Source organism: Neodiprion pinetum, chromosome 1 (assembly GCF_021155775.2).
Source record: "Neodiprion pinetum isolate iyNeoPine1 chromosome 1, iyNeoPine1.2, whole genome shotgun sequence".
NCBI classification, from domain to species: domain Eukaryota; kingdom Metazoa; phylum Arthropoda; class Insecta; order Hymenoptera; family Diprionidae; genus Neodiprion; species Neodiprion pinetum.
Window position 1 is genome coordinate 41,269,214 of NC_060232.1, and position 23,023 is coordinate 41,292,236.

General features: G+C 36.4%; 3 protein-coding genes across 12 annotated transcripts; 1 reads left to right on the forward strand and 2 right to left on the reverse strand.

The window, feature by feature from the left end:
- Positions 1–600: 600 nt before the first annotated feature.
- On the forward strand, positions 601–1,602 carry mRpL42 (mitochondrial ribosomal protein L42). Its single transcript, XM_046626830.2, has 2 exons — positions 601–1,022; positions 1,111–1,602. The coding sequence occupies exons 1-2, from the start codon at positions 1,020–1,022 to the stop codon at positions 1,468–1,470; spliced, it is 363 nt and encodes a 120-aa protein (XP_046482786.1). The 5' UTR covers positions 601–1,019; the 3' UTR covers positions 1,471–1,602.
- Positions 1,261–11,442, reverse strand: LOC124219278 (uncharacterized). Of its 2 annotated transcripts, XM_046626623.2 has the most exons (9): positions 11,354–11,442; positions 11,193–11,283; positions 10,935–11,031; positions 10,093–10,254; positions 9,335–9,564; positions 6,920–9,137; positions 5,091–5,158; positions 4,333–4,539; positions 1,261–3,389 (listed from the first exon to the last, which is right to left on the reverse strand). In XM_046626623.2, exons 3-9 carry the CDS (start codon positions 11,012–11,014, stop codon positions 2,755–2,757), a joined length of 3,600 nt encoding a protein of 1,199 aa, XP_046482579.1. In that variant the 5' UTR covers positions 11,015–11,031; positions 11,193–11,283; positions 11,354–11,442; the 3' UTR covers positions 1,261–2,754. The 2 variants fall into 2 exon arrangements, with proteins under 2 accessions (XP_046482579.1, XP_068991055.1); XM_069134954.1 differs by having other exon boundaries at positions 11,193–11,442.
- A 367-nt stretch (positions 11,443–11,809) lies between these two features.
- LOC124219324 (mitogen-activated protein kinase p38b) lies at positions 11,810–21,650 on the reverse strand. Of its 9 annotated transcripts, XM_046626757.2 has the most exons (11): positions 20,798–21,222; positions 19,741–19,888; positions 19,184–19,313; positions 19,051–19,109; positions 18,835–18,976; positions 18,529–18,691; positions 18,292–18,363; positions 17,139–17,269; positions 15,610–15,688; positions 14,931–15,104; positions 11,810–13,340 (listed from the first exon to the last, which is right to left on the reverse strand). In XM_046626757.2, the coding sequence occupies exons 3-11, from the start codon at positions 19,208–19,210 to the stop codon at positions 13,261–13,263; spliced, it is 927 nt and encodes a 308-aa protein (XP_046482713.1). In that variant the 5' UTR covers positions 19,211–19,313; positions 19,741–19,888; positions 20,798–21,222; the 3' UTR covers positions 11,810–13,260. The 9 variants fall into 9 exon arrangements, 7 of the variants coding, with proteins under 7 accessions (XP_046482713.1, XP_068991077.1, XP_046482669.1 ...); XM_069134976.1 differs by lacking the exons at positions 19,741–19,888; positions 20,798–21,222 and adding an exon at positions 21,632–21,650; XM_046626713.2 differs by lacking the exon at positions 19,741–19,888 and having other exon boundaries at positions 20,798–21,223.
- Between the last annotated feature and the right edge of the window lie 1,373 nt (positions 21,651–23,023).

Genomic DNA, 23,023 nt, shown 5'->3' on the forward strand with positions numbered 1-23,023 from the left:
TTGACATTTCATAACTCAGTGTAAAGTGTGTAAACGGTGGATCATCACCACAAGATCTCAAACTGTCTCAAAAGTTGTGAGCCCTCGCTTGATGTTTATGGATTTATTGACTTAAACATTTGAGGATTCCGTTAAAATAAAACAATTATCACGTCCGCCATGGAATGCTAGTAAACATCTCAATCATTTTTTATTCGCATCTTTCTTCATTTTTGAGTGTTATTCAGGATTGTTGATTCCGAAAAATCAGCTGTTCGGATCTGATTTATGATTGGATCACCCCGAGGGGGCAGCGCTGCAGACGGCGAAGACGAGAACCACGGTTTTGCCTCATTATCTGAGTCATTCCCCACCCTACTAGTTTTCGGACCTGTATGCAAGACCGTGGCCCTGTCACATATGCACATTGCACAGAGGACCAAGACTATACAGAGATAAGAAGACAGAATCTGTCGGTACTGAAATGGGTCCAATTTTTTATTTCACTCCTAAGATGGCGTTACAATCGCAGAGGACCCTCCGCTCCGGTTTGTTCGCATGAACTGCGTTGACTGAAATTAAGGATGGTCTACAATCTCCGTAACCGTAACAGTGTCAGGAAGAAGTTTTGAGGATAGGGAATCTGTGTAATATGGTTTACAATCAGTCACCATTCGGCGTTGTAAACCCAAGAGCAGATTCCCTATCCTCCAATTTTCTAATGGTTACGGCTACAGATCTTATGAACCGTCCTTTAACATACACATTGCTATCTCTGTATCTTGCCTACTGATAGTGCTGACTGCTCTATTTATGACATCTCTATGGCCTGAGTCGCGAAATTTCAAAGAGTAAATCGGTGAAAGAGTCAAGACTATTGGTACCTCACTGTAAAGATTAGAATCATCAAGATTAAGAACAATAAAAAGAAATAATAACGCTCATTTCAAATGAATAAAGCAATGAACTAGATCAGTACAAATTTCTAATCGGTGACCAGAGTATATTCGTGATCGTCCTGATTGAGAGGTTTATCAGACATGGTTAGTAATCGTATACATTTTGTCACCTAAAAAAACCGCATATCATTCTCTAGCCTTCAGCCTTTGTAAAAATGTTACGATGTTTTAGATGAGGTTCTGTCTGAAAGGACCGCTGCTTGCCCTACGATCAATTCGGTGCCCAAAATTAAACTATTCTACGATGCCGTCGGAAGTGGTGGTCATTGCAGACGATGGAACGATTGTTTGCTGGCATCCTGAACAACATTTTCCATACCAATACACCAAACCTTTGCCAGCTGAGAAAATTGAGGAAAATTCGGTGCTCAGTAATCGAGCAAAAGAAGCTATGGACGTATTTAGGAAAAAACATCCGGAGGTAGTACGGGAAGAACTGACCAAAATCACATTCACTACGAAACACAGATGGTATCCAAGAGCTAGGGACAAGAAAGCTAAGAAAACGCCTATGGATAGGGAGTACTTGTAGTGGAAAGTTATTGAAATGATTGTTTGCTAGTTGAAAAAGTTATGTATCATACGTGCAGCACATAATTAGGCAGACATATTTTTGTAATGCACCATAATAAATCCATCAAATAAAATATGTGGCCCATGGAAACTTGTAATAATTTCTATGTACGTACATATGATTCTTTTGACAAGTTAACTTTGCACTCCGTTATCGAAGCCTCACGATTTGTTGAATGTCATGCTGTCAATAGTGGGACTCAGCTTCAATTTAGACTTAGTGTTCAGCCTGCCCAAAAGAAGAAATAATATAAAGGATTCTGCACTGATTTCTATCTACAGCCCGTAGATTGATTCTGAAATATGTTAAACAAACAGTAGCAAACTATCCCGTTGGTCTTAAATATGCCGAAATTAATTCAGTCAAAAACATTATACAGTCGTCGGTAAATGTTTACGCTACGGACATAATAGGGAAATGAAGTACAGTGTGTCAGTTATATAACGGTAATGATTCTGCCAAGAAATGTATTCAGTACGTTGAAAAATTATAGCAGTATTGGAAGACAAATTTGTATTACACAAGTCATTGTTTCAGCCCAGGTAATCAGCTGTTTTCATACAACATTTCATACAGGAAATGCATCACGTATATTTGATTAAAGTACTAATAAAGTTCTCCACGTTCACGCGACTGAGCACCTTGGGGAACCTAGATAGTTTATAAAAATTTATTTACACTTCAGATATTCCATATACTTATATTCTATTTACAAATGTTTTTCCCACCTGATCTTACATCAACTTTACTCTAACTTTTAATGCTATGATATATGTATATATATCTTTTTTCTGAGTAAAATTTTATTATCACATGTGAGATTTGTACCTTGTTTGCAGAAGTTTTGATTCCTTTCTTTTCTCACACTCAGTTAATTCGTGTAATGAAAATGTATGCGAAGCCAACACTATGGGAAAATATGGACATACTGAATCGTGAATACAATTTAAACATAAGGCTCAGAATTGAAAGCGCAATTGACACAAACCAAACTTTAAATCTTAACATTCCACATTATATCCCACAATAATGACCAATATGACTTTGAAAACGTTACTAAATGAAAAAATTCATGGTGAAGTTACTTATTCTTACATTGTGGTAAAAAGATGAAAGTAGACTGTCTGCAAAAAATCCTTGTCTTAAATAAATATAGTATTAGACATGTTGATAAAACATGTTTCGTCGACATAAGCATTGTATACCACATACAAATAGTTATCATTGTTATGTAATGTTGCATCATCTTCCAATATTGTCAGGGCATAATTGCCTCTCGCCATCATTCATCAAAATCTGCATTGCTTTGTATAATAAATACACGCCAAAGGTTCGCTTTTGATGGTGACTCCATGTTGCGGCAACACCATAGTACTCCCCTGATTTTGAATTTTTCAGTCTATCCAATCCCAACGCATCTATCATTGCAGCCTCTCGAGTGTACGCCTCAACAGGAATTGTATTTTGAAACAGATGCAAGCAGACCACTCCGCAGTTGCTATTCCAAATATCCAAAATGTAGTTCATTTTTTTATCGCTTGTACTTCTGTTACCTCTTTTCCATTCTCCGTATGCTTCATACAAATGAGCATATGGTCTTGATCGCTTTCCTTTACCAACGTAAAATATCGACGACAAAAATGATCGCCAACATTCGATCGATGATAATGCATCTACTCGACGTGGGAGATTATCTGTAATACGAGGATCCATCAGCAGGTAGTTGAATGACGACTTGATTGTACCTTCTCTCCATCGTCGTGTTGGATCAGGCTTCGAAAATTCGCTGAATACTTGCTGTTCTAACGTTTCATACAGCGACAAGTCATTCACCCAACTCTCAGATCGCAACGTTCTTTCAATTTCCATGCTGAATTCTAGATGAAAGAAAATTCGTAATAAATACATACACGTATGAATAGTACATATGTACAGATAGTAGATACTAGCGCTGTGCGGCTTCCCGAAATCTCTGAAAAAAAGGTCGGGTTCAGACGGGTATGTATCGGATTGGGTTTTCTGGCGATCTCGGAACAGTCGGGAAACCCAGAATCTTTGGAAGACCCAGGATTGTCGGAGAACCAGAAATCTTTGGGAAAGCTGAAACGTGAGTAACCTAAATTATCTAATATTTATAATATTAGACAAATACTAAATACTAATAGAAAATAGTATAGCGAAATGACATGGATATCGTCAGTAAAAAGTACATCATCTTTCATTGGGGGATCCGAGAATTTCGAAAAATTCGACAAGCGTTTTTTTTCGAGGACCCCGATATTTTCGGAAAGCCCGACATTTTCAGAAATTCCCCAAGTTTCCGGAATTCCGGGGTTTTCGGGAATCCGACCCGAAACTAATAGATTTCTCCCGACGCGATCCGAAGAATTCTGACACCGGCACAGCCCTAGTAGATACCTTAACTCTTACTCGACACACCTCACAGGTGAGGTGTAGCCGACACACAATCATTAATCAATGCCCAGTAAATATTCAACAGAATGACTTGAAAAACTTCTGACATACCCTTCAAATATGAGATTCGCTGGCGGCATGATTTTTAAAGGAAATTTCGTTGTTAACAAGTGAAAAAAATTGGCAAATTTCTGAAAGCATCTGTATTCTATAAGTTATTAAACTTGGCGTTGTGTCGAATAGACCCCAAGATGCCGAGTAAGGATCAAACAAATTATTACGATGAAGATAACAACAGTAACAACAACAATAACAAAAATGATAATAGTGATATGAAGTATCGTTCAAATTGTACTGAAATAAAATAAATTAATTATTAAATAGTAGCAGGACAAATTTATTTACTTGGTGAAGCTGCAATCTTGGGACATGGCAAACTTGGGGTCAATTTTTGAAGTTTCCATAGTCGCTTCAGATAGACATGGCGAGTTGTAGCTGTTATAGGACCAGGCGGATGACCAATCAGTTTAGTCAACTCTGCGCGCAGAGTTTCACTGTCCATAAATACCAATGATGATGGTAAACTTGAAGTGTACGATTCTGTCGATTTATCTGCCAAATGAAAATATTACAATTCTTACGTACAACTAATAATAAATTGCAAGGCATATAATTTTTCTGAAAGTTTCAGCAATATTCATTGTGGTAACATCCTTTCTTTTTAAATAATACTTCACACACGATTGTAGAAATTTGATTTTTCGTATTTTAAATGTCGATACGCAACAAAGTATTCCTGTACTTTATACATGTATTGTCTATGCATGCGTGCAGATAATTATTTTAATTTGGAATTTCGAATACGCTTATAAATTACTTCACACACAGTATACCAAAAATATAATCAGGCGGTTACGAACGAATATAATCAAGTGTTTACTCAGTAGATAGTTAACAACTTTTGCAATTTTTAAATAAAATAATTCCACGAAAGTTCAAGTAAACTACAATCGGGTTTCGCATCTTAGAAAAAAATACGCGTCCACTGCCAATTAGTGTTAAGGGTAGGCAGCCATACATCACACAATACAGGTCAGTTGAACCAAATTAATTATAGCACGTACCGAAATAAAAACCTTTTGTAAATACGGTAATTCACTTACCATCTAAACAATCGCTGCCTTTCTCAGATGGTGAAGAACAGTTGACTTCAGGTTTGATTATTGGAATGCTACAACATTATTGTCGAAAAGTTATAACAATTAGTTGATCTGGAAACTGTGATAATTCTCAATCAAAATACGCATGTAAGCCTTGTACCTTTTGACCAAGGATAGGCGATATGTAAAAAAAATCGATAATATGTAAGATATCGAACATATATCTGAATCTATATATACTTTCAGTCACTGTGATTACACATATCTTGAAAACACTCGGAAGTTTAACAACATTTACAGGCAATCAAAAAAGAGATATGTATTAATACTTTTTGTTGATGGCAGATCACTGTGAAAATTTTTGGAAAAAATTGATATTATGTAGTGTGCAAAATCAATTATTAAAATAAAAATTTAGAAAGCAACTAAACTCAATCGTCACGGGGAAAATATTAAATTTTTTTTGACTTCATATTTTCCGCTTGAAAGATAAGAAAAATAAGAAAACATTCACGCGTGGTTTGATAATTTCTTCATCTTAATGGAACATATTTCCAGAGTGACAGAAAAATAAGAAATTATCGGGTCAGGAACTTTTTGCAGAATTAAAAGATGAATCCATATATTGCTGAGCATACTACAGAAATGCTGAAATAAGAAAACGGAAAATATCTACTCTGCAGGTATACCCGAGCCAAAATACTGTGCGTGCACACAGGCCTCCTATGATTTATATTTATGATCTTGCAGAATATGCCTAGTTTAAATAATCTAAATTTTCTAAGTATAAGCCGTATTGTTTTTAGTACATATATGGTGGCCACTCAAAATAGTTGAAGAAATTCCCTGATTTTCCCTGACCAAATTATAACTTTCCTGATTGAAACGATAGTGTCATTTCGAGTATCTAATAAATAAAGCTCTGTCTGTATCAATCAGTTTTCAAAAATACCTTATAATCTATTTAATAGTCCTGTAACCGAGCACGTGGAAAACAGATTGTTCATAGAATTTCCTGTCATGGAAAAAGCATTATTCTTTCGCGTTCTGTCACAATGACATAGAAATACCTGACTTTTCCATGACTATGTTTTTATTATGTTCTTTTTTAGTCTGAATGACAGAGCATTTAACAATTTTTCTGCAGCATCATGACAATATTCCTATCCAGTATAGTTTTAGCTATGTTGAAAGTACTTTATGCTCTTTCTTCTAGCATTATTTGTAATTCTAGTTATTCTTTCTTTAAACCACAATCAGGGTACTTGGGTATTAGTATTTATTTAAAGATATTACGTCTCAAAGTTGATAGAGATTCGTTCGAGGTGTTCTCCACAGTTCTTAATTTGTGTATTGGCATATGTAAACTTTGCAGAGGATGCAAATGCATTTTCATATTCACCACCCCGATTAGTCACAAGTATCTCACAGTGGTTTGTTTAATCAATTTTTCAATAATTTTCATTCCTTATTACTATTCATAATTACATGATCGTTGCAAATATAAAATAAAACAAAAGTAACAATCTTTGTTAACAAGTAAGTTATGAACCAGAATCCCAGTTTTCTCGGAGTCATCCAAAAAGTGGCAACTTGTATGATTGTGGGTTAAGGAAAGTGTCACACAACTGGCCCACGTCTTTACATATTAGACATCTAACCACAATTCTCCTACACATCTCACACATTGAATTTCAAGTTTATTCAGATCCATGCACAGTTTTGGGCATAAAGGTCGTATAAAGCATAGTTTAGTCATTGGTGTTGAAGGAAATCTCACCTTGTTTTGATAAGGAAAGTAGATAGTATATGTATGGGTAGTTGTAACTCACTTCACTGGAGTGACCAACAAGCGGCGTTCCAATAGAATGACTCCCTCCTCTGCGTCTTCATATTTGTATTCCTCTTCGATGCTAACGAAAGATGCATAACTTGATGTGTTAGTACTTGACGTAACGTTGGATAAGAGACCAGAGCTTTTCCTATCACTAAAGCATTTGTTGTTAACCAAATCAAGTGGGAAATTACACTGATTTTGAGATAATTTGGATCTGGCTTTTGCCAGGCTATCATAACTGGCGGATTTGTTCTTGGTTAATTGATGCGGTTTCATTAATGAATCTGTTTTGCTGAAATTGGCTGAATCTGTTTCATCTTCGATATAAGTATCAGAGAAATAACTACTGTGATCAGTGTGTGCAAGCGAATCGTCAGTTTCCTTCAAGTTTGATACATGTGGGCAGGGCCTTAACGTTAGTTTCTCATTGTTTTCATTTTTCAAGCCGATTGACCTCACGCGAACATGATTACCAGCAAGTATATTCAAGTCAGGTTTCAATGTTCCATATTCAATTGCTTCCTTCGGGAGATGTATGGTATTGTTTGTCTCTGTTGAGTTACCATTAAGATTGTCCGATCGATGGCTCACACCATCGGCTACCTCGTTTCTTGTAGAATCAATGACGGTATTCACTATTTCATTTCGTTCGTTCGTTACTGGAAGTTTTGGATTTAATCTTCTCTTCCAATAATTGAAATGATTATTATCGTCAATGCCTAATGCTGGAAGCTCAGTAGGGATACAATCTTTTAATTTAATTTTAGTACTTATGTCGTCTTGAAGTTGCGTCTCAGTTCTTGGAATATCTGAAATCTGGTTGGAATCCATAGGTAAAATACTTTTGTCAGAATCATCGTCATACATCGTTTCCTCTAACTTTATGGCAATTCTTTTAGTCAAAGTCCTTCTATCAAAGAATGGAGTAGCTTTTTCTATATTTGGTGAGAATCCTGCAGCATCAAAGTAATCACTTTTATTATAGGTTTTGTTAAACGGGGTTGCTGGTGAACATGTCGTGGAATAACTGGGTGTCACAATTTTTGTTGGTTTGGCTGATAATGTTTTTTTTTCTTTCGCCGAATCTGTAAGGTTTGGGATGTATATATGTCTTTCTGATTGCATTGGAGAAGTGTGGAGTCTATTTGGACTTAATACCATTTTCTTCATTTGCATGTAACCCAGGTCGGTCGGTTTGCACAACACAGAAAGATTTTTGCCATTGTCCCCGTTGATGACATTTTTCCGACATTCTGATACTTGATTGATACTACAGACTGGTCGTCTCTTTGAATGCTTTGACATTTGTACAGCTGTACTATTTGTAGACAATTTTCCTTCCGCGTGCAATTTTTTATAAGCATTAGTCGGCGTTACGATCAGATTTGGTGACTTGCTTACAATGGAACAATCAGGTGAATACGAAGTCTTTTCAAGGCCTTGTTTACTCGGCGTGCTAAATAGTGCTGCCTTTTTGTTTGGTGAGAATTCCCTACCGTTTGAGGTAGTTTTGACGTTCAAATTATGCATGGTTTTCCCTGTGGTAGATGGCGTTTTTTTCCTTTCAGAAAATGGTTCTCTCTTTGGACATCGTAGAGGAGTTTTGTGAATGATTTTATTTTTAGAAGCGGTTTTTGTGTTATGCTGTAGCACAGTTTCAGTCGTTTTGACATCTCGGAATTTAGTCCTGGCATCAGATGTAGCCTCTACCGATTTTATATCGGTTTTCGGTGAGCTGATGCGAGGCATGTTTTCGCCTTCTTTTCGTGGTTCTAAAAAAAACGGTTCTTCAATATTGGCTTCGTTATTGAGGTGTGAAACAGGACACCAATCGAATACAAGATTTTCGTTCATCATGTTTCGTTCTCCGCATTTGAACCTCTCCTTGTTGTTCAAATTGTGATCAAGACCATTTTTTCTGCTCCGTGGAAGACACTTCTTATGTCGCCTGATGTTTATATGTTTTGGCAACGAAGTCGACGACTCGTCAGTAGTCGTCATTGTACTGTCAATATTCGCAGGATACCTTGCGAACAGGTTAGACACCTGGTTGCCGGTTTTTCCATTATTTAAATTTACCGCTGCATCAGCGTTGTTATTGTTAAATATATGGCTTTTTTGAATATCTGGATGCTTGTTGCCAGCCATGGTGGATGTATCCTCTGAGACAGCATATTCAGCCATCACACCACCATTGCTCACTACAACTTTATCTGTGAAACAAATAAGGGAATGTATTGAAGTTCTTGTCTTTTGAATTAAAGAACTTAGAGCAATTGAAGTGCATCTCCTGTACAATTTTTAATGAATAGCTTAAGAACATATTTCCTGAAAGCGATGAATATAGATACACAAGCATACATATACATCTTTCACGAGTATACACATGCATTCGTCAAGTTCTCCTTACCCAAGGCAATACTGTACTTCAGATTTAGGTCTTCTTCAAAAGATTCGCCACAATACTTTCCAAGGGTAGCAATGGCGTCGTAATGAGCCTCGTCAAAGGCATAATGGAAAGGGGACCTCCCATCATCATCAAGCAATAGAGGATCACCGCCGTTAGATAATAGAAGTTCAAGAACATCGAGGCGACCCCACGCAGCAGCTACATGTACCGGCGTCATTCCATCCACAGACCTGTTTTTAAATACATCTAGCTACAGTATCAAGCAATGATACTTGGACAGCCAATTAACTATTCACTTTGTTTGTTGCTTCCTTTCTTAATCTGATCTAAAAGTAAACTGCATAGGCGGTCGTTTACTTTGATCTACCGAATGATAATTTTTTTTTTAATTGAGTGCGAACCACTGCGCATCAGTTCGAGCGTAGCTAGTATCAGTTTCGTGTTTACTTTAATGAATATGCTACAAATTTGGGTGGGAAGTTTGATACGTCAAAGTGAAACACGAATTTTTTTAATTTCTACTTTGAAGAGACAAAGGAAGCATATACTCTTTCCCTTTTTGATTTGATTATGATTAGGTAGAAAGTTAATTCTTGGGTAGGAATAACAAGTTATTACTGCGATATATACGCCTTTCAGTCATCGAGAAGAAATCGTGCTCTCAAGTTAAGGCTACCAACCATGAGCTCCTACTTGCATTCGTGTGTTTTATGACGTTTCAATTTTATTAATCGAATATGAAATCAGTAACTACTGACTTGATATTAGGATTTCCACCATGACGCAGGAACAACTTGGTTACTTCTTCGGCAAATGTTTCAGAGTCATTGCCGATAACCAAATGAAAAGGCGTTATCCCTTGGGATGGTATCAAAACATTGGGATCTGCCTCTTTATTTAGTAATAGGGTTGTCACTTGCCTAAAAAAAAAACATACCTTAATACACAATGCAATGAGACTAGGTTCTCGTTTAAGATCATTGCCCTAATAGCTCGCTCGATGGTCAATATACATGTATATTGAATTGTAATCAGGATATAGTCAGGGTTAAAAAAAAATAAGATCAAATTACTTCAATATGAGTTTGCGGTGCATTTCGATAACCATTGTTAAGGATAAGATTCTGGATATGTGCAGAAATGGTGATTACCATTTTTTTTTTTTTTGTCACTGCCTTCCAATTACCGTTATCTAAATAGCTATAATGACTGCTAGTGATCACGGTGATTTCAAAAGGTAGTTTCAGGAGGTGCACTGGTCCATTTCGACGTTGACGTATGCATCTCCAAATGTCGAAGACCACGTATCTCAAACGCAAAAAGGGCTTCACAGCTCCATTCTATGCGTCAAAGGAAAATGCGTTGGAGGCTTTTTGTTCAGAATTTTGTATGGAATGGGGCTGTTGAGCTCTTTTTCGTGTTTGAGATACGTGGACCTCGATATTTGGATACATATATGTGTCATCGTCGAAGTCGACCATGGCCAGGCCTTTTGATATTTTGCAATTGTAGCGGGAATAAATGAACATAGATTTAATTTTGTTATTTTCATTGTATTTATTATGTGTGCAGAAGAAACAATCATAGTAACAATACTTACGTTATATTATTGTCTTCCAATCCGTCATAAAGAGATGATGCCAGAAACAATTCAGCCTTGGCTTTTGGCGTTGAAAGCATTTCGATCAATTTCAATCCTAGATCCGAGTAATGATTTTTATTCTAGAGAGTAATTGTACACATCGCTTAGCAGCGGTAGAAATTGCATTATACGCCTACACAGTAAAGTCTTTTGCTATAATTCTTATTACTAACGAATATCGGATATTTGTTTGGTAGCTTATTTTGAACTTGTTACCGTTGACTTGAGAGAATATAGATCGCCAGCGTTACGGGGTTTTGTCGCTGTCATACGCCCAATATACACTGAATGGTTGAATGTGCATGCGCTAAAATGTAAGAGCAAGAGCAGTTGTTTTGTTAGATAGAGCTTATAGACACTCTATGGATGTTACATACATCACGGCCACGAATGTAAATTGTAGAGTGGACTGGCAACTCCTGGTGGTTTCGCCCATGTAGGCACCTTCGCCGTTATAGCCCTGGTGATCTTGATGCTCATTTTATTTTATTTTTTTTAATCTAGCAAGTTATCCACAACCGATTTGCCTGACATGAAGTCTGAAATAACCACATCATTAACCGTATTTGAATGATCGAGCATATTTCAAAGTCGGTTTCGTTTTGTTTACATTGTTTGCACGGTTATGTTTATCAGCGGAGCGACGTGACTGCCAGCGCATCAGTCAAAACAACGGTACAATGCGGAAGTAGCCGATAAGTTGCCGGATTTTTTTGGTTTACGCGGTCGCCGCAGCGTGAAGTGGCGTATATTCGATCGCTTTTTTCAAAGATCATCTTCGACTATTTCGTGTGTGTTAGTTTTATTTTGAAATTAAATAATCAACGAGATGGTACAACCATATAACAGATTTATTTAGCATTTCAAATTCGCCGAATCAAATTTCAATACATTATATATTATCTTGTACATTACATGTACAATCCTGTATGTATATACATACGAGCTTTGTCGCAACCTTAACCATATTATTATATATTTTAGTTTACTTTTCAACGAACAAGTTTGTTAAACATGAAATAATACAAGTGCAGCTAGTTATTAGTTCAAAAGTGCTGCTCTATACAAATTGTAAGTAATTTTAATTTGATTCTATTATGAAAAATCACTCGCACACAGTCATATCATATTTTTGTTGTTTTTGCACCAGTCAGGCGCTATTCCTTAACGAGAATAGTACACGTAGCGCTCTATAAATGTCACAGATGAACAAAACTGAAAATCAACATGTATTGTATGATTGCCTTTCAGGCCACTTCGATAGATTGTTCTTGACTCTTAAAAATAATGAATTTCTATGAAATAGCACATTTTTTCCAACACCAGGTGCCAGCATTTTAATTCATAAAAGACGTGAATTTTTATAACATCGAGTCATGGTATTTAGGTCTATAAATTCCGCCATAGTGAACTATACAGTGAAGTATCTGTACGGTTTGTTTGCTTTGCTTATCTGTAAGTTGTACACGACACTTATTTTGCAAATTCAAAATGTTGATCTAAATTCCACAGATAAAGTATTACCAGATTTAGCATAATATTACTCACGAAGTAAGTTTTATTTTGGCTGTTCTACTTCAAGTAAATTGGATACGCTTTTAATGTTTTAGTGATGCAAATGGTAGTTCGTTATATGTAAATTTTCAATGAATTCATGTATCTGGTCACTTGCCCAAGTTCTATTCATTTGTCCATACCATCTTAGTTCCTTTGACTTCAAGTTTTGTTCTAATTTATGCAAAATTTTGATACACAAATTCTGAGAAATATAACAAATAATATCTTCAGGAAAAGCGTTCAACTTAGTTTGATCTTAAAAAATTTACTTTATTGCGTAGTCTTTCGTTAAGGGGGAAAAAAATAATAGTAATTGTTGAATATTATTTTGGTAATGATGTTTGTTACATTCCCATATGACCACCCTTTACATATACAGATGGGTCAAGGTTTTCCATTTCTGTGCTGGCATAAATATACCAACCATCAGTTTTTAGATCTTTTCACATTACCTAAACAATGCTCATCCCTCATGGGTAAATTGTAGCAAAGGTACTCGTGACAATAAGATGAAATGGGCACACATTATAATCAATATAAACGACTTTCCAATACTTCGTTCATATCAATAATTTAGGGAAGTGGTACACAAAAATAAGTTTCATAATTATCTGCACTATTTTTTCGACCTTAATTATGGATTATTTACAGCGACAGATGTTCCACGCATTCAGTTTCTATGATTGCCGCCTTAAAATTAATTCACTTAGATAAACTATTCTTCATCCTAGGATGTCGATTCCCCCTCAGCAGCTGATGCCGGCAACTGTTGTGGGACAAAATTCACAACCTCGTGGTAAACTAGTTCTGAAATTAACAAACACAAAGTCCATGTGATGATTACTTCAATATTCATTTATTAATTACATATTCATGGAAGATTCCCTTGTGCAATACCGCTATAATCCAGAAACCATAACAAAGCACATATATTGCATGTAAAAGAATACTGATTTAGGTTGGTATGTGATACAAACTAACAGCGCCTCTGCATGCTCACTGCTAATGGTTTGTATTGCCTTCCCAACCTAAATCAGTATCACCAAACATATAACATAATGGTACATAAACCGAAAGTAATATTCAATGCATCTCACATACGCACAGCCAACTGAAAATAGACAAACTGAAATTCGAAATAATTAACTAGCAAGTAGCGCCACTGATTATAGTAGTATTGATCAATTATGAAATGAAAGCCTTTCCTCGAAGATATTATTAAATTTAGAGATTCTGATGCTACATAGCAGACTAACAGTAAGCCTAACGACTGCAAATCTGTATTACAGAATGCTTTAGTTTGTTACGGCCGACGGGTATGCAAAATTGATTACAGTTATCCCTTAGCAATCTACTCAAGACACTTAAATTAATGCAACTTACAAAATGGAAGCAAATCACTCATTTGTTAAAGATCTCATATGTAAATGGAATTTCAGCATACGTCTTAAAGGAGCTGAGCGAACAGATTCTTAGCTTTCTAGCGATAAACGCGTAGTCATGATACATTGCAGATAAGGATCTTTCCAACAGCCACCAAAAAATATTAATGATGTACTTAATTAAACAATGTTGGTAAACATAGATGAAAGTGCTTATACAAATCAGAGTCATTGAATACAGTCAGGAATTTATGGTCAGACATAGCTCGCTACGGATATATAAAATAATTTGATATATGTTGAGTGTAATGTGCATACCAGGGATAAAGTAAGTGAAGTTGATTTAAAAAGAGTGCATTTTTGTGCACAGTTTTGGTCTTATCCTGCTGTGAAAGTATCAGATTTAAGTGAAATATTAATGTAAGATTCGGGCCTGTGCACAGATGATATTCATCTCTACAGGGAATTAATATATGTATCTTTTTCATGTATAATTCTAAAAACTTACCTGAATACACAATTAATGTTACAAGTAATAATACTCCGTAGCTATGCTATAGGTACGTCCGACGAAGATCGCGTAAGTCGAGGTTACAAACTTGCATAGTTTTTTGAAGAGTTTAGAAAACGTATAACGAAACAATCACTTTCCTCGATCGTAGAATCATAATCGTGCACGTAGAGTTCGCACGAAATGCGCCTAATTTGTAGAAACACTAAAGACAGTGGATAGCAGCGTTGTCAAACAAGAAATCGAAAAATGTGCAGCTCCGAGTTTGCATAAGGCAGGGTATCATTCTGTATCTATCCAAGAAACCGATGACAATGAAGGAGTGATATGTAGAAAAGTTCACTAACGAATGACTGCGAAAACAAGGATGGCATTTTCTTTCATAGTCAAGACAGGGTTTTAATCGAGAAACACGAAAGTGTCTCGGACGAGACGCAGTCTCTTTATTGCGATACGATATAGAGGTAGTAATGTAGTAAGTAAGCTTCAGTGAGAGACACTCACCCTTCCATTTCTCTACAGGTAGATCCATGTCTTCGAAACTCTGATCATAGGGTAAAGATACAGGCTCATCGGTAGGATCTGCGTATTGAGCAAGGTATGGATGTGCCAAAGCTTGTTCTGCTGTTATTCTTCTTTCAGCATCCAACTCTAGCATTAGTTCCAATAGGTTGATTGCTGTAATGTGTCGAGTCGGACATTTAACAATATCGAAATACGCTCGATACAAAGCAATTTAAGTAGAATACTAATTGTAATAATAATGATTATTACTAGTTCCGCCATACCCAAAAAGGTATTTCCCCATAAGCGACTAGCTTGTGCGGGGTGAGGGAGGGATGGGTCAGATTATGCATCTGCTGACATCTCAATCTGATCAATAGAAACATCTGAATTCACCCAGGAGATGAGGAAAATGCGCGAAAAACTTGCCCAGGTGTAGCTGGACTCGTTCAAACCTCGGCTATTTTGTGCAGGCTACCGCTCAGGTATTATTTTTTTACAGCAGCGCGCCCGCATACAGTATACATATACTATGTATATATTTTATTATTGATCATTGTTATATTCAACTATCTAAGACTAAATTTGATACGACGGTTTTATATTCTATACTAAGAGTTTCTTCAAAGTTGGGTACACATTTTAATAACTCGCATAAAGTATTAGCAGTTTTCCTTACCCAGAGGATTTGCTCCGCGAAATACTTCCTTGAAATCCTTCTTTTTAAGCGGTGGTAAACTCTGTATATAATTTCGAGCCTGTAATGCAATTAGATAATTACCTAAACTTAATTCACGTTTGTGCCAAACGCTGTTCTATCATCTGATATTATGTTAATATTGTAGTATCACTTTAGTTTGTAACAGCTCGCAACAAGCATTAATCATTAATTCATTGTTAAAAATTCGAGTGCTTTCGAATTTTTCCTCTTTCAAATCTGGTTAATAGTTGCAAAATTCATATCATTTGTGCAGAAACTTGCTGGTAGTTCAAGCGTACTATATTGTTAACCTCAGTAGATGCCTAGTATAAACTTTGCCGTGTCATTGATTGTTCTCACCTTCCTGAAATTCTGTGTATCATACATTAGGTACCATTTTGCAAACATTGGGTTGATTACGAAACCTTGTAGTACCCTTGACTCGATAGTTCATTAATTCTGAATTCAAATTTTGACAGCACAAGAAAAAGTAAGAGATGATCCCTTAATACTTGGGTCGAAGCTACTCTGTGATGTGCTACCATATTGTGAGAAATCCTGGCGTTATCTCAAACTAATAATATCCCATTTACCTCTTGGCTGGTTATTTTGCCTAAAGTATCTTCTGTGGGCGTGCCACAGAGCACGAGTACTCGCGTCAGGTGATCGATGTCTGGCAATTGTTAAGGTAATTTTGGCCGATGCACATTCCTATTGAATTCTTAATGAAAAATAAACATTTTGCTTGGAATTAAATAAACAAATGTACAGTAGGTATTATACAATCTATTGATATTTTAAGTACTCAAACATCTCAGAAGAATATCAGCCCATGAAAAATTATTGTGAGAATAAATATAAAGGGTGGTATGATACAATTGAAATGAGATTGATGTTCTGCTTTTCAGAATGCGCAGCAAATTCTTAAATAATATGCGATCAAACGTCCATATAAGTTTGCCAGAGGTATGATAAGTTAGCCACGAGTATCGATCACACTGAATCTGTGCATTAATTTCTGATCCCCTGATTTGATGTAAAATGCGAAGATATGAAAATTTGTCAACACTTCATGCACCAGAGAGTTAGAACATGCAAAGTTTATCTTACCTTAAAATTTTCATACTGAGAGCCAATTCTTTATTACCGGCTTTAAAACCTTGAAAAATGTGCATCTGACATAATCGAAAGAGGCTTCGGCTATTTTCTCAATCCTATTTAGTTCCAGCTGAAGAATTTTCTGATTCATACCAAAAGTTAACTTTGCCCAGTATCGATTAGACAGTAGTGGAAATGGACACAGAGCTGTGGATTGAAATCCAACTGATAAGAATTAGATGGGGATATGAATTGGCAGCGACCAAGGCGTTGAATCTCTCAAACTAGTTTACAGTGACTAGATTTAATGGAACATCGAGTAAATGCGTTTATTGCGGAAACCTCTTTCATGTGGAATTATATAGCATTTACAAGCGTTACATACCATTTGGTAATTCAAGCATACTCACAGACTCTGATGATATTTTCTGCATGAACTCATCTCGCGGAGTCCCCAGAATCTCCATAATAAGGTTCAACTGATGAATATCTGCTCTTGCTAAGGCTTCACTGATAATACGCAAGTCTTTGCAAACCGCGACTTTAAGAAATATGAAGGTGTTTTGTATAAATATCAACCCAATTTACCATATCTACTATACTAATTCAGATGATTATTTATTATTGAGAATATGCATCGACACTGAATTGGGTGTGTGTGTGTGTATATATAGGTATATGTATATATACATCTTGAAGAAAGCAAAGATGACAAATTGTGACAGCCCACGAATTTTATACCTCGAATTTCAACAACATATATCCTTATATTAAAATTTTCGGAATTAAATTATACAACTTGCCAGAAAAGTACAAGCCTTGTAAATTATGAAGCTTGAGATACAGCACCTGCAGAACAAAAGTCAATACAGGAAGTGTCATATCGGTTACTGATGACCAATGATACAAATTTAGTATCCTAATGTTATTAATCTTGCATATTGCTCAAGTTGATAGTATCAAGCGCCATAAATGGAAACATTAGCAAAATGGACTCTGCACTTGGCGTATTAAAAACAATAAGCATTACCATGAACGTATTGGTGGAAACATGAATTTTTTTTTTGAATTGGAATGAGATGAGCTGAATGTTTTACTTCATAACATCAGTTCATATGATAATTAAGTCGTCAGCACTTGCGCATGTTATGACGTCTGACTCTCACTGCTGATCCTTCTGTAGGTTGAGCTGTGCTGCACGAGAGAAAATCTTGTAGAGAGAGTGCTAAAGAGCTGAATATTTACTAGTGATCAACATGATATTACCTGCACACTATAGTCGATAATGTCATTTATTTCCAGTAGCCCTCAGCGCAGAAGCAACAATTGTGACAAGACAGTAGTAACGTGAAAACATGGAATGAATCATGGAAGCATGCTATTTTCAAGCTTATTTCAGACAATAGGTTGCACGCTAGGTGCATCAACACGAATAGAGGAAAGTGACCGACATAGTTTTAAGATATCGAGGTACCAAGGTGTTTTTTCCTTGAGGTGATGAATATTTTATCGACGGTCACAGCAAGCCATTCAAACTATTGAACAAGTCTTTGAAAAGGATACGATCTGTTCCTGGGAATAGTGTCCTGCCAGTTAGTAGTTCAGCCATTATACATCCAACGGACCAAATATCAACTAAAATTCGATTAATTTTATGTGGCAAAACGTCGAAATTTGTACATACATAGACATGTGCTTAGCGTGAGTAAAATTTGGAGAAATAAGAAAAGTTAAGAAAAGGAATAACAGTTTTCTTCGAAACGCCTCTCTCCCGCTTTTCCTGCTTCTTGTGATAAATACCAGTTTGATTGTAATGCATCCAGTTGAGCATTATTTCAGGAGCTCTGTACCACCTGGTTGCCACATATCCCGTCATTTCATTCTCTGTTGGCCGTGCTAAACCAAAGTCCAAGATCTTCAACTCACAATCTTCGTTGACGGCAATGTTTGACGGTTTCAAATCCTAAAGCACAAGCAGAATATCGACTGAAATCAATATTATGAATCTTGGTGGGTATCGGTAAAGAAACTTCATCTCAACCATAGCCTGATACTCTTCTCTGGCGATACCTCATTTTTCAAAAAAAGATGTCTTAAGAAATTTACCCTGTGAATTATTCCTGCAGAATGAATATATTTCAAGCCACGAAGTATCTGATAGACTAAAAATTGTACATGGTCGTCGCTTAGCTTCTGAGTTCTCACAATATTGTTCAAATCAGCTCCCATCAAGTGTGTTACTAAATACCTATAACAAATGTTATAATTGTTAGTAGGCGCACTGCTATGCTGAAGTAGTGTTGTTTTTCTTGCAATACTTACACATGCTGGAAATCTACAAGCGATGTGGATGGATGGAATACATCGAGCAGGCCAATCACCTGAAAAGTAACGCGACTTATCAAGCCTCATTCTATTTCGTGTTTGTTTCAGGTTGTACTGTACTCTAACATACATTTTCGTGATTCATATGTTTCAGCATACGTAATTCTCGATATGTTCTTTTGGCATGTACTGCCGATTGAAACGGCCTTGCCAATTTTTTGATAGCAACCTTTTGCCCATTGGTTGTATCTACAGCTGAACTGTAAAAACAAATTAATATTTGCTTAATGATGACTCATTTTTACAAGATTAATTTGCAATTATACAAATGTAGGCGACGCGTTTTTTATTACCAAACCAATAGAGGTATGCTATATATTTACAGTTTGAAAAAAAGAACATTTACTTTTGACATTGAAGATTTTATGCAGTTTCGTGCTACATTGTAGGTAATCGTATTAGTTTATCATCGAAGTCATGAGAAACGGAGTAGATGGTTGCAGTATGTAAGTGCATAATTTTATTATGACACTGAAGTTAGCTGCAAGTATCGGCTACAACGTAGGCAAGGTCAATGAAAAATAAGCCTGGTCTTTTTCGATGTAATTTCTTTTAGATTATGGATCTTGCAATCTTCAACACTACGTACTACTACTATTAGGGTAATGATCAATTGAAGCTCGTCACATTTTTTCATATGCTCAATAGTTGGAACTTGCGGCTAATTAGTCTATGTGTGACCCAATAGATAGGCAAATGCAGCTGCTTGCATCTTGGCTCAACATGTATTGATTTTGCAGAGTTTGCTGAAATCTGGAGTGATGCAAAAAGTCCCCTAATTTGCAAGGGAGATTCAGACATGATCAGTATATTACATAATCTATTACAATTTATCTTCACTAATTTTAAATACAGAAACATTTTGATACCATATCCGTGATGGTTAATATAATTTAGGGCAAATAGGTTTTGGTAATCTGTGTCGTGTCTTCACATGTGGAACGTAGCCTGAGCTATGTAACTTGCAACAACATTTTCCTATTTAGCTCTATATTCTTTGGCTTAGTTGAGTTTGTTACATTGAATAGGGCATGACATTCCTAAATTCGAACCAAATAATATGTTCTTTAAGCAAGTTAAAATTTTGTCATTCTAACATTTGAAATTGATACTGAAATCTGGAGGTTCAGAGTAAAGATGTTGTGATAATACCGTTAATACCTCAACCAACTAGCTGAGAACTCTGGGAAAGAAACAGGTCACTGAGACAATGCCATTTTTTACTAGATGCTGAAATGAATAAATCTACATAGCAGGGTACATATAGGCTTGCACAACTTGCTGCTCTGTACTCTGCACGAGACATGGTAATACTAAGATGGGAATTGTCAGGCAATGGTTCAATTCTAAATTGAGAGAAAGCTATTAGCAAAACAGATTTTGCAGTCTTTACCAAGTCAGGGACAATTTTTGCTACTCTCAAATCGAGTTTTGCAAATTCCCTACGTCACCTATGTTTGGCATGCCAGAAAATGCTTTCTAACAACGATTTATCACGAGTAAAGTTGACAGATACCAATAATAGATGGCTTAGCTCATTCATCCCTGGCATATCTGGGCTGGTACGTAATAGAAAGGAAAATGAAATAATTAGATATATTCTAGTTGGGTGGGAAAAATTTAGCTAGTGAGTATTAATAAAGCAGGTACAGTATTGCTCGAACTTGAGGCGAGAAAATCTTACCAAACCTGGCCGTAAGCTCCTGAGCCAACTGGTGTTAACATTTGATAACGTTCCGGAACTTCCCATTCCGTTCTATTGATTTCTATCTTATGAAATCGTGGCATCTCGGACATTTATTATTTCGACGACGTTTGATAGAAGGATTTTATTGAATGAAACTACGGTTATACTTCAAACGAAAACAACCTGTAGCACGAACACGAGATCAGTGAACATCACCACCAGCACCGTCCACTATCGCGGCCATTACCGAAATCCATCTCCATCACGATCTGCGAGCTGTGGGTATACCTCTGCTCACGTTATGTCGTTATGACGGCCAAAGCTTTGGTTATGGCTTATACGACGTATAGAGATACCTAGTCGTGAACGCTAGCACGGTCAACATCAATTGACACACGTTTTGTTGAGTGTGACTGACGATATAGGTATAAAGACAATTAACCTTATGGGCTTTGCTCCGCAGGTAAAGGCACGATTATGGGTAACTGGAAGGTCGGGGTGAGAGTGCAGTATCCTGCTATGCCGATTCGATTTAAAATTGGAATTCCGTAGGACAGGTCGGTAAGTGCCAGAGCAATATAAAGATCATAATTTCTCCTATATCAGAAATAATGTGACGTTACTTGACCAACTGCGCGACTGTCAGTTTTTTAAGCAAGTGTAACGGTAATTTTTCGTTTGTAAATAAATGTCACAAATGTTAGGCACGAGCATACAGGGCAAAAAAAATTGAAAAGATAAAAATTAATGAGCAGTAAGTCAAATTGTCCCAATCTCCTGAAATATACCTAGCAGTTAGCCTCTAAAAGCTGAAAAAATGTGTATACATACTTCGATATCGGACATGCTGTGGATTACTCGTATGAAATTTGAAATTTTGCGAGTCTCTCCTCTATCTTTCGGCTCCAGCAAGTCATCATCACTGCTAGACGAAGATGAAATTAGATCTAGTAAAAGAGTTAAGCTCTTACAGCATCTATTTCGACTCTTTCACGATCGGCAGCCATAATTGCACTGCTTTGACACCGACTCCCGGTTTCAGGGTAATATTTGACACACTGAGTGCTAAATTTACGAACCCGAGCTGCCAGTGGAACACGCTGGAAATACGAGTCTACTGTAACGTCCGACCGGAACGTCCGTATGTTTTATCGACTATTATTACTGCATGTTACTTTTATCAACTAACCAAACTCGAAGTACGAGAATCTTGTAACCATAAGAAATTAAAACAACAGTCTAACTATTTGGAATATCCCTAGATGGAAATAACTATGAAATTCACTAGCCAAGGCTTAAAAACCATGTTACGAGATCTTCGTACCACAGAGAACTATAATACTATTATGCGTTATTATATATCACTATCACATTAACACTATAATTAACTAACACAATTATACCCAATTATTATATAGCACTCAGCAATGCCATTTGTGCATTCGGAGCTGAGAGCTATACTTAAGCAACATACGCTTTACTATATAGTCTGGAGTATAGAAGACTGTAAAACCATAGATAAATGCATAACCAATATAATGTAAAGATAGCACTGCTGCAACCCATAAAACCAGAGGCTGCAAAACCATCAAACCGTGAATGCTAATTACCCAGCATGAACTATACCTTCTTCCGCAACGCCGTATTGTAGGCAACACGCGCAACGTTTTGAAGGCAATGCAGATCTCCAATGTGGAGCCATACAGAGCCTTACCTAGAGAATACATTAGGAAACTTACCGACGAAACGAAAACGTTCTAGAAGCTTCCAAGCCGATTTATATCAATATAAGAATTAACAACTACAGAAGGGAATCATATACAAAAGCACACATGTAAACCTGCTCTAAAGCTATGAATCATCAAATTACTAAGTATTCTAAATCTGTTAAGATAGTTATAACACAAACAACTAAAGATATTCGCAGCAGCGTGATTCTAATAATGTTAAACAAATAACAAACTATGTTCATAAACAATTGCTATTGTACCCCAAATTAACAACGACAGTAGTCGACTTTAATACATATGCAATTCTATATAGATACAACTATAAAACTATCAACGACAGTAGTCGACTATAATACATATACAATTCTATATAGATATAACTATAAAACTAACAAACGACAGGTAACCAAAATGAAATATGGGCTTTGTAACGAGCAAGATAGCAAAAACATTCAGAGGTAGACAGGTAGTTAAGTGGCTGACGGGCGCCACA

What these genes read in the sequence shown, in the direction of transcription:
- LOC124219324 (XM_046626713.2), bottom strand. Translation starts at nt 20,910, where the DNA reads ATGTCCGAGATGCCACGATTTCATAAGATAGAAATCAATAGAACGGAA. An exon ending in TCGCGGAGCAAATCCTCTGG is followed by an intron (nt 15,105 to 15,609) that starts GTAAGGAAAACT and finishes GACACATTACAG; the next exon opens with CAATCAACCTATTGGAACTA. An exon ending in ACCTGTAGAGAAATGGAAGG is followed by an intron (nt 13,341 to 14,930) that starts GTGAGTGTCTCT and finishes TGTTAATTTCAG; the next exon opens with AACTAGTTTACCACGAGGTT.
- LOC124219278 (XM_046626623.2), bottom strand. Translation starts at nt 11,014, where the DNA reads ATGCTTTCAACGCCAAAAGCCAAGGCTGAATTGTTTCTGGCATCATCT. An exon ending in GAAGTACAGTATTGCCTTGG is followed by an intron (nt 9,138 to 9,334) that starts GTAAGGAGAACT and finishes TTTGTTTCACAG; the next exon opens with ATAAAGTTGTAGTGAGCAAT. An exon ending in AGGCAGCGATTGTTTAGATG is followed by an intron (nt 4,540 to 5,090) that starts GTAAGTGAATTA and finishes TTCATTTGGCAG; the next exon opens with ATAAATCGACAGAATCGTAC.